Source organism: Leptodactylus fuscus, chromosome 11 (genome assembly GCF_031893055.1).
Source record: "Leptodactylus fuscus isolate aLepFus1 chromosome 11, aLepFus1.hap2, whole genome shotgun sequence".
Classification (NCBI taxonomy): Eukaryota; Metazoa; Chordata; class Amphibia; order Anura; family Leptodactylidae; genus Leptodactylus; species Leptodactylus fuscus.
In genome coordinates, this window is record NC_134275.1 from 67,365,647 (window position 1) to 67,379,692 (window position 14,046).

A 14,046-nucleotide genomic window follows, 5' to 3' on the forward strand; every position below is an offset into this window, starting at 1 on the left:
GACCTTAGACTCCGCCTCCTCCAGCAGAGCCAGCGTGATTGGCCGAATTCCGTACTCTGGCCAATCAGCACTGGCTAATGCATTGTATTGGCGTGATGAAGCAGTGCTGAATGAGTGTGCTTAGCACACACATTCAGCTCTACTTCATCGGGCTAATAGAATGCATTGGCCAATCAGCGCTGGCCAATGCATTCTATTAGCGTGAACTGAGTTTGCACAGGGGTTCTAGTGCACCCTCGGCTCTGCTACATCAGATTGCTACATCTGATGTAGCAGTGCCGAGTGTGCATCAGATGTGTAGTTGAGCAAAACTGACTCAGCACTGCTAAGTCTCTGCATTCGCATAGGAATGCATTGGCCAGCCTTCGGCCAATCAGCGCTGGCTCTGCCGGAGGAGGCGGAGTCTAAGGTCGGACCTGAATGGAGACTGGTGTGGAGCGATCTTAGACTCCGCCTCCTCCAGCAGAGCCAGCGCTGATTGGTCGAGTTCCGTACTCTGGCCAATCAGCACTGGCCAATGCATTTCTATGGGGAAAAGTTAGCTTGCGAAAATCGCAAACTGACAGGGATTTCCATGAAATAAAGTGACTTTTATGCCCCCAGACATGCTTCCCCTGCTGTCCCAGTGTCATTCCAGAGGTGTTGGTATCATTTCCTGGGGTGTCATAGTGGACTTGGTGACCCTCCAGACACGAATTTGGGTTTCCCCCTTAACGAGTTTATGTTCCCCATAGACTATAATGGGGTTCGAAACCCAATCGAACACTCGAACAGTGAGCGGCTGTTCGAATCGAATTTCGAACCTCGAACATTTTAGTGTTCGCTCATCTCTACTTATGAACTGTGTTGCATGAAATGTGCATAAATGTACAGTAGATGGCAGCATTAGAAAAGGAATAACACGAATACAGAACTAGAAGGTCAACTAAAACATAGACCTTGCCCCAATGGCATCTGTTATTCCAATACCTATTGCCAGATCTTCAAAGGCGAAATCCAGCTCACCCTTCCCTTCCCCCTCGCTGCATGAAGGATGTTGGACAGATGTTATGGAAAAAGCAGGATAAGACATAAAGAAGTTCTTAAAGGGGAGCTCTGAAAAGACCCCAGAGTATAATAATAGTTTGTGGGTGCTGTACCCCCAAATTTTGGGTCTTGCTGAACCCAAATTATTTCCAATATTGGTAATGAACACCGTTGGGGTGTGGAGGGGCCGCTATGGAACATTATACTGTGTAATGGTTAGTTTGGATATTACAGTGCGTGTACATTGGGCGTTATACTGTGTGGGAGCCATGAAAGGGGGTGCTATGCTGTGTGTGTGTGTGTGGAGGAGGGACAAGGTCTGAAGCCTGACTTCTGATACCTGGGGTCTGCTCTACTTGACTTTTGACATTTTGAGTCAGAAATCACATAGAAGCCAGTAAGCACATACAATAGTGGACATTTATCATGCACCATCATTCTAACACAATTTTCACCAAATAAACATGTTGTGCGCCACATTCATCAAGTGTTTTAAATACTTTTATGACTTGTACAAAAAGGGGTGTGGACTCATGGAAAAGGGGCATAACCTACAACATTGCTCCAAAAACATGTACAAGGGGTGTCAGTATTCCGGGGTCTGATAAGTGACCCTGGGTCATCCCCACCAAATACCTGCTTGATCCTGCCCATAATGAAGGCTGTGAGCCTATGTGTCTGCCTAGGCTCACAGCCTCCTGTACACCACAATACATGAGGATTGCTGGTTCAGGCCCCCATTTGGGACAAAAAAAAAAAAAAAAAAGTTTAAACTCGATGATAAGATGAACTGAACAATCCCTTTAAGACTTCTGAATAAAAATAAATTTATTGCAGCTAAATAAATACTTCTAATTTTTCCTCAATGTTTGTGAGTAGAGATGAGTGAGTAGTATTCGATCGAATAACATTGTAGTCTATGGGAAAAAACAGGAATGTTGCAAAACCAAAGTTCGACACATTGGATCCTCCAAGTTCCGGAAGTAGCAGGACGAGGAGCACGAGGAGGTTTTTGCATTGAATTCAATGAAATTTCCCCACGTGGTATTCAACCGATATGAGTATTTGATCGAATAGTTGTATTCGATCTAATACTACTCGCTCATCTCTATTTGTGAGCATTTTCCGGTCCATGACTGTTGAGGCCGATCTGTGCCCTCAGTATGTGAGTGATGTGACCAGGTCCGTCCTAGCAGGACTTCCAGTGGCGAAAGCACGGTGAACTCCCAAAAAGACTATGGCTGTGGACACTTGAGTGCTGGGGACAGGTATCTTGACACCTAAATGGCAATGCCAAAAATTACATTTTTTTATTGATTGACACTGCTTTTACTCTGTACATTGCAAAGGGTATAACTTAACATGCTGCAAGCTTAAAAGTTGTCTAAGATTTGGAGTAACACTGGGTTCACACTTGCTTGGGGACCCCACGAACGGAAACCTAATCCGCTTAAAAAAGCGGTTACCCACGGAAACCTGCAGACCCCATAGACTTTAATGGCCTCCACCGGGTTTCCGCCCTAAAAATGCGGAGAGAAAAGCCCCTGGGTGGAGATCAGGCACAGGTGTGAACCTAGCCTAACCTATTGGATGGCTGGGTGGGATGTCTGCCGCAGGTGGCTCTTCCGTTGTGGGGTGGGGGCTGCGGCTCTAGAGGTCCTGAGTCTCATGTGGCCACTGAGCCCATTCGGTGACCTCAGCGGTCCCTTTTCAGCGACTGGTTTATGTCAGTGGTCACGTCAGGCTCCGGACTTCCAGCCCAAATACGTGATGGAAAGGACACTGGCATGAAACGATGGAGCGCTGGGGATGGGTGCTTTTTTTTATCTTTTACATCCCCTTGGTTGCCCCAAATCCTGGCCCATCCCTTTAAAATCCATACCGCAGCAGTATATGCTAAATATTGGGAATGGGATTTGATAACACGTCATGTATTTTTCCACTACAGATCTGCTCGACGATAACAAATCCGCAGCATATTCCCATGTGGACATAGCCTTAGCAGTTTGCACCTGCTTCACCAGTGTGTCCCCCATACGTCCCCCTCTCTGGGTCACTTCTTGCTCAGAGGTGACCTTACAATTTCAGCAAATATTAAGAAACCTAAAGTCCCCCCCACCCCCAGACTACCCTGCGCCCCCCAGAGAGCTGCAGGCGCAGAAACATCAGCAATAACCATCTTTATTTGCACACACTCCCTCTCCTCGGCCGCCGGGCGGCGCGCTGCATTGTGGGACTTGTAGTCTTGGTCACGCCCTGCTTCCGTTCTTCACAGTCTCCCTGAGAACTACAACTCCCGTCGCCGGCCTGCGGCTCCTGGGTCTTGGCAGGTTTGCTGCTTACGTGTCTGCGGAGCCCAGGATGGCCAGGAAGATATGAGCCCGGTACCGACAAGATGTGGCTGAGACCGGAGGAAGTGCTGCTGAAGAACGCCCTGAAGCTGTGGGTGACCGAGGTCTCCAACCCGTACTTCGTGCTGCAGAGGAGAAGGGGCTATGGAGAAGAAGGCGGGGGGCTGACAGGTACATGACAGCACTGCATGGACCATAGCCAGGCGCAATGTATAGACCAACCTGTGGGGCTCCAGCTGTTGCAAACTACAACTCCCAGCATGCCACATGTTGGGGGTTATACTTTTACAAGCTCCAGCTGTCAGGGCATGCTGGGAAATGTAGTTTTACAATAGCTGAAGCACCTGTACTAAATCTAAGGGATGTCATATCTAGTATATTATGTGCAGCGACATATTGCTGTATGGGGACGTGGGGGCTATAAAACACACATGCCAAAATAATAGGATTGGATACGTCCATAGGTCAGGACCAGATACAGCATTAGGATTTCCGTATATAAATAATCTACACGGAATGTTACGGTATTTCTTTTGCACCGACAGGAGCTCGGAGCTGCATTCACAATTCTGCAACCTTCAAATGCATGTGTCTCCAGAGAAGAGCTCAGTCTTGGCAGACACAAAAGAAAGTGTTTGGCTGCGTCTACTCCTTATGGGATGTCTGATTTCTTAATCCAATAGAGGGAATTAGTCTATGAGGGTGGAAGTTGCCTTCGTATGATGCTAGGGTACTGCGAATCTAAGCAATGAGCTCTCACGATTGGAAGGATATATATATATATATATATATATATATATATATGTATATATATAGTGTATATTATATATATATTTTTGGGCATCTTAGAGAGACCCTAATGGTTTTTCTAGTGGCGGATGCATTCCTTGCTGCTTCAGGGTCTGTACAGACCTTGCTCTAGTATTTTGCACTTTGACCACTCAATGGGGGATGTTTATTATTATTCTATACAACAGATCTGTGGCTCAAAAAAGTTGCAAATATTGGGTAATTGTTACAACTTTTCTGCCGACGTAAGGGATGTGACGAATGTCGTTGAATAAGTCAGTCTTCTAAAATACCCCCCATTGTGTTTGTGAATTATAGAAGCTATTGGGGCGGGGGTGTCTGGCAACTTGCTTGTTGACTGTTTCCAATAACAAATGGCAGAATTGTGAATTTGGCTCTGACATATATAAGGGGTCAGACTTCTAAAGAGCAGTGTACCCTTCTTTCCATGCACTGATCCCGATTTACTGTCTATATCAGGGGTCGGCATTCCAGTTGTTGTGAAACTACAATTCCCAGCATGCACACTTGTCCTACTGTTCTTGAGATTCCCATAGAAGTGAATGGAGCATGCTGGGAGTTGTAGTTTCACAGCTGGAGGGCTGAAGGTCACTGACCTCTGTAATTTAGAATCCGTACACGTAAGTCAGATCTGTCTCCTGCCTCCTGAACACTTGTGACTATGTACTAAGGATGGGGGAAGAAATTCTAAATTTCTTTGTTACACAACCTCAGGTATATTCAACCTGCTCTCCTTGTTCTATCAGTGCTGTCAGCAGTTTGGAGAGGTCACATTTTCTTTTGAGCCTGCACAGTATGGGGACGGGTTATTAGCCCAACCTGTACAAATAATAATATGATATCTTCACACAGAGCATTGTAACATTGTTGTGTTTCCTCCACTGAAATCCATAACAAATCAAACAGGTCATGTTGTTTTTAATGGAAGTAATGGACACCTATTTAGTTATTGCACTGAAAAGAAAAACAACAATACAAAAACAAAAAAACGTAGTCCTGTCTGATCTTGGGGATGCAGTGCTGGAACCAGTGGGCACTAAAGAGCCCATTGAATAGGACCACTCAGTGTGCCCACCCATGGCAGAAACCGCTTACAAACCACAGTTGAGACCCTTGAATCTGTCTGTGTATTATTGCTGTGTGAACATACCCTAAGAATTAGAGACCACCACTATTGTACATGGATATTAAGTAATACAATGTAAGGGTAAGTTCACACGGGGGGTTTTGGGTCAGGATTTTGAGGCCATATTCGCCTCAAAATCCTGACCAAAAAGACAGCTCCCGTTGAAATCAATGGGAGCCGGTCAGTTCTTTTTTCCGGGAGCCGTTTGTTCCGGCTGCCTGGAAGAAGAAGCAAGATGCTCATTCTTTCAGGTGGATTCGCCTCATGACATCCGCCTGAAGACACTCCCTCCCAACTACGCGCATTCATTTGGGCCTAATCCGGAGTGGAGTGCGCGACTGGATGCCAGTACACAGCACCGGCATCCAGTCGCAGCTACCCGTATTTTGGTCCGCCTCAGGTTCAGACCAAAAAACCCAGTGTGAACTTACCCTTAAAGGGATTCTACCATTAAAACCTCTTTTTTTTTTTTTTTTGTGGCTAAAACGTCGGAATAGCCTTTAGAAAGGCTATTCGTCTCTTACCTTTAGATGTGGTCTCCACCGCACCGTTCCTTAGAAATACCATTTTTTACCAGTATGCAAATTAGTTCTCTCACAGTTATGGAGGCGGGCCCCAGCGCTGAAAATGCGATGGGGGTGCCCCCACTGCAGCTCGAGAACACGATCCTGCGATGCCTCTATCTTCAGCTGGATCCTCTCCTTCTCTGTCGTCTTCCTCCTGCGTCACCTCCGACACCTGCGCAGTTGGCTCTGCCAGTGAGACACCAGCAGAGTGCGAATGCCGGCCGACGGCCATTTTTGGGAGGCCGCCCCTGCATTGAACTACAAGAGCAAGAGCGGCCTCCCAAAAATCGCCGCCAGCCGGCATGCGCAGACGACTCTACTAGTGTCTCACTGGCAGAGCCAACTGCGCAGGCGTCGGAGGTGACGCAGGAGGAAGACGACAGAGAAGGGGAGGATCCAGCCGAAGATAGAGACGTCGCTGGAGCCTGTTCTCCAGCAGCAGTGGGGACACCCCTATCGCATTTTCAGCGCTGGGGCCCACCCCATGCCAGAGAACTAATTTACATACTGGTAAAAAACGGTATTTCTAAGGAACAGCGCAGCAGAGATCACATCTAAAGGTAAAAGACGAATAGCCTTTCTAAAGGCTATTCCAACGTCTTATCCACAAAAAAAAGAGGTTTTAATGGTAGAATCCCTTTAACTCAACTCTGTAGCCCCAACCAAAGACCCACATAGCAAACCACAGCCCTTGCATTTCCACAACCTTGGACCCCCAACTAAAAGAGTATTTCCCAAGAATGACATTTGTCACATGTCCACAGACTAGGTGATAAGAGCAGGTTATTGGGGCTTCCACCTCCAGGACCCCCACTGATTTCTAGGACATTGATGCTCCTCCTGCAGACGAACAGTGAGGAGGGGTGGGGTGCTCAGGACCCTCATTGTAATGATTAGACATTTCTCACCCATTGTGTTTCCAGGTGATTTATCTTGGGACATGGCTGGTATTATTTCTATGTGATGCTGTGTTTTATTAATATCATTTATCTTTTGCATCTTCATATTTGGAGCTGGGCTTCATGTAATAGGATGGGACAGACATGGGCACGTGTGAGTAATGTCTGGGGCTTAGCTGCTGGAGGGGCTTGTAAATAGTTAATGTAATGCAGCTCTTGTCACTGCAAATTGCACTAGTATTGAACGCTTACTACATCTTCTACCTGGGTTTTATGGTTTTATTCTATAGTATCTCTTTCCATTTGATGTCAGGATCATTAGTATTTCTGAATATCACCAGCATCCTATTTTTTTTTCCAATTTACATGTCCCTAAACCTTCAGAATTTGTGATTTCTTATTAAAAAAATATTGCACAGTTTATTAAAAAAAAAAAAAAAAAAGTGTTTTTTTTTTTGTTTGTTTTTTTAATTAGAGCTGGTTTCTGTAGCATATCTGGTAGTCTTTCAATATAGTGAACTCGCTCTAGGTCTCGCATATGTTTCCATTATAGAGCACCTATAGAAGTGCCTGGGGACCTTACTGTACCTCTGTATTCCTCCCAGTTCAATGAGATCACAAGTGAAATGTGAGAATTGATCACCAGGATCTCAAATCAGATGTGGGACATTATTTGTCTTTATGGGTTTGGATGTATACGCGGGGTCTATTAGAATATGCCCTATAAGGCTCCATTCACACGGAGGAATTTAGCGCTGGTTCTGGCACGGAATCCGTGTCAGAATCAGCACTGAAAAAAAAGACTCCCATTGACTTCAATTGGTTCCGTTCTACACGCGGAACCCATTGAAATCAACGGGAGGCGCTTTTTTAGCAATGGGTTCCGTGCGGAAAATGGAACCCATTGAAGTTAATGGGAGTGTTTTTTTTTTTTTGTTTTTTTTTTCAGTGCTGATTCTGAGGCGGATTCAGCCCCAAATTCCTCCTTGTGAATGGACCCTAAGAGCTCTCCAGGACCAATTACATCCTCAAAATCAATGCAGGGCTGCGGAGTCATGGAGTTTGATTGAAATGGTTAATTTTTCTAATGATATTATGCGATTATAATATATGTATAGTAATAGATGTAATTAGATGCAGAGTTTACTGCATATTTAATGAGTTGGAGGATCTGCTTTACAGCTTCTGGTTGACTACGGCTGTCAGCCATTTATGAAGAAGTTAGGTTGTGGAAAAATAGATTAAGGGTAAGTTCACACTGAGTTTTTTGGTCAGGATTTTGAGGCCGTATCCACCTCAAAATCCTGATCAAAAAGACGACTCCCATTGAAATCAATGGAAACCAGTCAGTTCTTTTTTTTCCGGGAGTCAGTTTGTTCCGGCTCCCGGAAAAAGAAGCGACATGCTCATTTCCAGGCGGAGTCTCCTCGCGAATCCGCCTGAAGACACTCCCTCCCGACTAGGCCTATTTATTTGGGCCTAATCCGGAGCGGAGTGCGTGACAGTGGCAACTTACCGTATTTTTGACCGGAACCTAAGGCGGCCTCCACCTCAGGTTCAGACCAAAAAACCTGTGTGAACCCGGCCTAAAAATGATGGACTCCATTATAGTCTAGTGTCTGGGGTAAACAATGTTTTAGCAATACAGCTCTCCGTTGTTCTGGTTCCCTGGCAGACCTGAACTACAGAGAGTGCGCCTAGCACAAAGCAGCACACAAATGGATCCATTTATTTCCACGCCCTTGTTATTTAACGTCAGATGTCTTCACCTTCTGTATACAACTCTGCTATATGAAGCGTTTGTTAATGTGTCAGCAATATGAAGGGTACTTTGAGTACTGGTGACCTCCCGTCTCCGGAAACAGTGAAATGGAACATCACCAGGAAATCAGAAATTGACTGCCCCAGGAATATAGGTTAATATACATTTGTTTTTAACGGGAGTAATTTAGAAGTTAGGCGGGGGAGGTAGTTTAGCTTAGTGTTAAAGTTTTAGTTTATGCCAGACAACCCCTTTAATAATTCCTCCCCCAGTGAGTTCTCACGTGTCATGGATTGGATTCTGATAGAAGACTATGGCGCCGCCCTGCAGTACTGACCAGGCGGTACAGGCTGCTATGACAGAAGAGTGCAGCCGAGGGATCAATATCTCCAGTGATTTCAGTGGGAATGCCCTTACGTCCTTATGTATCCTACAGATATTGGCACCGTTTTTAAGTGCTTTCTAACTCCATTACTTTCTCACTTGGCAGTGTGGGCGCTTTTGTTTTTATTGATGGCTTCTGGGGGTGGTTCATATTGGAGACACAGACTGGCAATGTTGTGTCTGTAAAGCTGCTAAAACAGTGGGGAAGTAACACGATTTGGCAGACGTGAGCACAGGCGTGCCAGCTTTCTCACTGGCATCTTTTCATAGATTACCAATATGACTCATCTACAGTAAATACCTTTATATGCGCTGAGCGACTCCAAACCCAAATTCACATTTTTGTTATGGAGTCTTCTTTTTCCAGTAAAAAAAAATGTCATGTCGATTTGCTTATGTATAAATTCTTTCCTATAATACAGAGCAGCCTGTATTCTGCTGAACCATACCACACGGCATAACATAAGAAAATACACATATGTGTCCATGTGGCTCATGCTTTTCCTGCGTGTTTTTGGTTTTGTATAGACCTAGAACCTAATGTATTCAAAGTCACATCTACGTTCCACCATTCCGTTCCCCTCTCCGCATTCTTTGTGTGGAAACTGAGCCAAAACCACAGACACCCCATTATAGTCTATAGTGTCTGCGGGTTTCCTTAGATAGGTTTCTGTTCAGGGGTCCCCAAACGGAAACCCAAATGCAAATGTGAACTGGGCCCTGCAAATACATCCCTATACATATGTGACCACCGCACCCAAACACTGGCTGCAGCATTGATCTCACTGATACAGCCACTGATTGACTGCAGTGGTCATAGGTTCCTGTGGAGGGGCCATTTCTGGATAGAGAAACCAGTGTAAACAGCAGAAGTGGATTGGTGAAGCATATTAAGCCAGGCTGTTCTGCGCAACCTAGCTTTCCACGGTGGGGATTAAGCTAAGTGGGATACACTGAAATTGTATGCCAATATACAGCATACTTCCAACAGGCCCGAGGGGTCAGACAAGGCTGTAGCCTGAGCCCAACGCTCTTCAACATCTATATCAATGAACTGGCTACAGCCCTGGAGGCCTCACCAACCCCAGGCCTCACACTGAACAATCGAGAGGTGAAGTTCCTGCTATATGCCGATGACCTCCTACTCCTGGCCCCCACCGAGAAAGACCTCCAAGAAAGCCTGTCAGTGCTGGAAAAATTCAGCACCACATGGGCCCTACCCATCAACCAGAAGAAGACCAAAATCATGGTATTTCAGAAGAAGGGCCACAACAAAGCCTCCACCACCCCACAATTCACACTGAACGGCTCCACACTGGAGAAAACCAACAGCTTACACCTACCTGGGGCTGGAGCTCAGCCAATCAGGAAGCTTCAAAGCAGCAATAGAAACCCTGAAAGCAAAAGCCTGCAGAACCTTCTACGCCATCAGAAGACAACTGTACCACCTCAAACCACCGGTGAGGGTCTGGCTGAAGATATTTGACGCTGTCATCTCCCCGATCCTTCTCTATGGCAGCGAGGTTTGGGGCCCAGCCACCTACCCAGACCAGTCAAGGTGGGATTCCAGCCCAACAGAGAACTTCCACCTGGAGTTCTGCAAATACCTGCTCCATGTCCATCGCAACACCACCAACATAGCCTGCAGGGCAGAGCTAGGCAGACTCCCCCTATGGCTCACCATACAGAAGAGGGCGCTAGCTTTCCAGGCACACATCCAGGTGAGCAAGCCTGACTCCTACCACCACCAAGCCTGGCTAAGCCACCTGAGCAAACCAGACATTCAACAACCAAACAGCAGCCAACCACCAAACCAAAAACACCAACAGATGATAACCAAGGCCGAAATAAAGGCGACCACAGAGGCAAACAGAGAGCGGTACATTGAAGAATGGAGAAATGAAATAAATAACTCCAAGAAACTCACCGTGTACCAATCCCTACAAAGGGACTACACCATGGCCACCTACCTGGAGAGAATACGCCACCCCAAGCACAGACAGACCCTGAGCCGGTACAGACTGAGCGCCCACAACCTAGAGATAGAGACGGGGCGATACAGGCAGATGTACAAGCCACGGGAGAAGAGACTGTGCCAGCACTGTGACCAGAGGGCCCTAGAAGACGAGAGCCACTTCCTGCTACACTGCACCAAATACTCAGCTATGAGGGCCGTCTACTACCAAAGACTCTCTGCCCACATCCCAGACTTCATAACTGCAGACGAGAAGAGGAAACTCTACATCCTACTGGGAGAAGAAGAGGCCACTGTGGAGATCGCTGCCCAATACGTGTCCAGCTGTCACCAAACAAGAGGAAGATGAGACTCCATGGACTGTTATATTTATCCCAAAACACCCGCCCCACCCACCCCCACCCCCACCTCCCCATATAGCAGCCACCAACGAAGAGGAAGATGAGACTCCACGGACTGTTATACCCCAAACCAACCGCCCTGCCCCACCCCAGCTCCAACCCCCCCCATATAGCAGTCACCAACGAAGAGGAAGATGAGACTCCATGGACTGTTATAACCCAAACCCCCCCCCCCATACCCACCACCCACCCAACCCAACTCCCCCACCCCCCCCCACCCACCCACTTTACTAGCTTTGGCAATGCCAAATACCTATTCGGACGTGCCAATAAAGCATTTTTTGATTTGATTTGATTTGTTTATACCCTATATACGCTTAATCCAGGGTTCAACAGTGTGTCCCATCCCCCCCTGAAACTTAGGGGTATACACTGAAATTCTCAGCCCATATACACTATATACGCGTCATCCAGGTTGTCACGGTGTGTACCCCCCAAGAATCAGTGGGATATTCATTCTAATTCTCAGGCTATATACGCCTCATCCAGGTTGTCACAGTGTGTACCCACAAAAAATCAGTGGGATATACATTCTAATCTTTACCATTCTAAGGCCGGGTTCACACGATGTATTATGGCACGTAATGTGGTACGTAGACGGCGTGGGAGCTTTTGCGGGCTGTATATGCTCCCATTGTTTTCAGTGGGAGCCGGTACCGTATACGCGGCACAATTTTGCGGCCGTGATTTTGCGGCGGCCGCAAAATAGCGCTGCGTATACGGTACTGGCTCCCATTGAAAACAATGGGAGCATATACGGCCCGCAAAAGCTCCCGCGCCGTCTACGTACCACATTATGTGCCATAATACATCGTGTGAACCCGGCCTAAGGGTTTTTATTAAAAAAAAAAATGGTGTCTGTACTACCCCTATACCACGAGCTGTCGGACAATGTCCCGTTAGCTTACGGAGTATATTAATAGATAGTTAACTTTTTTTTATGAGCTCACTGACATTTATAATCTACGTTAACAGTACAAAATCTTCACAAGTACATTGCATTGCTTACCTTTTTTATAGACTGTGTTGTAATCTAGAGCTGTATTCATAATTCTGCTGAATTTGCCTATAAAGCGGGATCTGCTGTATACAATATGAGTAATTAGACTTCTGTAAGTAAATAGTAGTAATGTACCAAAGGGAGAGGCTATTTATAATATACTCCTGGATCTATAACAAAAACCGGTTTAGTGAGTGACGGATGGCTGGAGCCATTTAGGGTTGCAGGGCTCATGGGAGCAGGTAGTGCCCTATTTAGATGAATGGGAATTGGAGAAACCTACAACTGCTCTAAGTCATAGGTCCATCATAATGTTCCTGAATAGTTAGTATCAAATGTTATTAAATCCTTTACTGTCTACATTGTATCACATAAAGGCTCATTGTCGGTGTGCACTTGTCCTCCTTAAGATTCTCAGAAGATAATGTGTGGGCTAATAGGGTTCTGTTCTCATTAATTATACCCTTCTGCCCGTATCTTCCTATGTGGCTTGTCTCTTGGTATATTAATAGCTACTAGTGACAAATGTAAAATATTAGCTTTATACAACCTCCTTGTAAAGAGTCCCATAGTAATAATGACATTGCTCTGAGAGTTTAGTTATATATACACCTTTGCTCTTACCGGTAATGGCCGTTCATATTAAAAGGTAGCGATAGCTTTGCTTTGTACCCTGCCGAGGAAAGAAAGATGAGTAGAGGGATACAAAGTCTCTGAATAATTCAGCACATTACAGTAACCTGAGATTACACGGCTTCCTGTGTGACTGTATGAATGTATGTGCCATAGGGCTGAGCGGAGATGAGGATATCATTCATATTACGCAGACAGCATTGCGGTGTTCTATGTTTTTCGGGGGGGGTTTTGTGTGTGAAAGACTCACAAAAAGTAATAGCTAGGCTGCTAAAATCCCAAAGGCGAGCAGCAGCTGCTATTTGTCTTCACAGTCTCTGTGGTGCCTTTACCGATTGCCAAATATTATCACTTATATGGACTGTCCATCAATTTAGTGGCTCATTTATATATTACTAACCCTCTGTACTGTTTTTGGAAGAAGGAAACAATGTTTTTCTATTTCTGGACAATCCCTTTAAGGCTAAGGCCCAGTGGAGTGAGCCTCAGCCAAAAAGCAGATCAGGTTTTTTTCTTCAGTGATTTTCACAATAAGGGCGGGTTCACACCCACACGGTCTCCGCTTTGCAGGTTTCCGTCTTCTGCCTGAGAAACTTGAATGGGTTTGCAAAGTGTCCGCCCGTGATCGTCTTCTGGTCTCTGCAGCGAAACCATTTTTTTTTTTTTTTTTTAACTGGACACAAAGTCCTGCATGTCTGACTTTTTGTCTGGTTAAAAAAAAAAAACGGTTTTGCCGTGGAGACCAGAAGACGCACACAGGCGGTCATTTTGAAAACCCATTCAAGTGACGCTAGGTTCACACCTGCGTTCAGCCTTCCGTTCTGTGCTTTCCGTCTTCTGCATGCCAGAAGACGCAAAGCACAGACCGGGTCCAGCCGTGAGCGGCAGTGAGCGTTTTATGCTCTCCGCCGCAAAACCGGATTTTTTAATCCGGACACAGAGTACTGCATGTCCGACTCTGTGTCCGGATTAAAAAACCCGGTTTCGCGGCGGAGAGCGCAAAACGCTCACCGCCGCTCACGGCCGGACAGCTTTCTCACCCGTTCAAATGAATGGGCGAGAAAGACTCCTGCAGGTTTCTGTCTCCTGCTCTGTTTTATGCAGGAAACGGAA

General features: G+C 46.0%; 1 protein-coding gene across 1 annotated transcript in view; it reads left to right on the top strand.

The window, feature by feature from the left end:
- Positions 1-3,312: 3,312 nt before the first annotated feature.
- The window catches only part of TBC1D8B (TBC1 domain family member 8B), a 35,736-nt gene continuing 25,002 nt past the window's right edge, over positions 3,313-14,046 (top strand). Inside the window, exon 1 of the mRNA XM_075260482.1 lies at positions 3,313-3,548. Within this exon, the coding sequence (XP_075116583.1) occupies positions 3,422-3,548 (127 nt within the window). The 5' untranslated portion in view covers positions 3,313-3,421. The remainder of the gene's footprint in view (positions 3,549-14,046) is intronic.